Genomic DNA, 701 nt, shown 5'->3' on the forward strand with positions numbered 1-701 from the left:
GCTGCAGAAATTGGTAACTGACAAACAATCCAATCAAACAATGATTTTTTTAATGTTCATTTGTTATCAAAATTTTGAGCTTAAATTTCCTTATTCATTACAACAAATCGAATTTTGAAACAACAAAATCAATTTCATATTAGAAATGGTCAGAATCAATTTATTCAAATTTCAAAACAATATCCAGGTCGAATGGATATTGCACAACTACTCATCGATCATAAAGCCTATGTTAATGCAAGAAGTAAAAACAGCACGACGCCCCTTCACGTAGCTGCAAAATTTGGTAATAGTACGACCTATTGAGTCAATATATGTCTGCAATCCAATGTTTCTCTGATTTGCTTTCCAGGTAAACCGGATATTGCCAGACTTCTCTATAATCACGGAGCTTTTGTTAATTTAGTAACTGATGATAAATGGTCAGCGCTCCATTTCGCTGCAGAAAAGGGTAATAGTCCAAGCAATTGATTCGAACTATGAATTTCATTGAATGTTTGATTGACTTTCCAGGTTATAAGGATATGGTTGATCTTCTCATTAAGTGGAGAGCTTCGATTTTAGCAAAAACTAACGATAATTGGACGCCTCTCCATTTTGCAGCAAAATCTGGTAACAATCATAGCAATTAAGCTCAATCATTAGTTCTTTTCTAAAAAATGTTATCAATCTTTTAGGTCAAATGAATATTGTTGAGCTAC

At 33.2% G+C, this 701-nt stretch overlaps 1 protein-coding gene across 1 annotated transcript; it reads left to right on the top strand.

The window, feature by feature from the left end:
• Positions 1 to 6: 6 nt before the first annotated feature.
• On the top strand, positions 7 to 696 carry LOC116350991 (ankyrin repeat and protein kinase domain-containing protein 1-like; the record flags this gene model as incomplete). The annotated part of the gene is made up of 5 exons (XM_031783009.1): positions 7 to 13; positions 188 to 286; positions 353 to 451; positions 514 to 612; positions 678 to 696. Coding segments are annotated over exons 2-5 (311 nt in total), but the record flags the coding sequence as incomplete, so codon positions are not given.
• Positions 697 to 701: the final 5 nt, after the last annotated feature.

The sequence above is a fragment of the Contarinia nasturtii genome, unplaced genomic scaffold, assembly GCF_009176525.2.
Source record: "Contarinia nasturtii isolate CC-2019 unplaced genomic scaffold, AAFC_CNas_1.1 Cnas_scaffold_4367, whole genome shotgun sequence".
NCBI lineage: Eukaryota > Metazoa > Arthropoda > Insecta > Diptera > Cecidomyiidae > Contarinia > Contarinia nasturtii.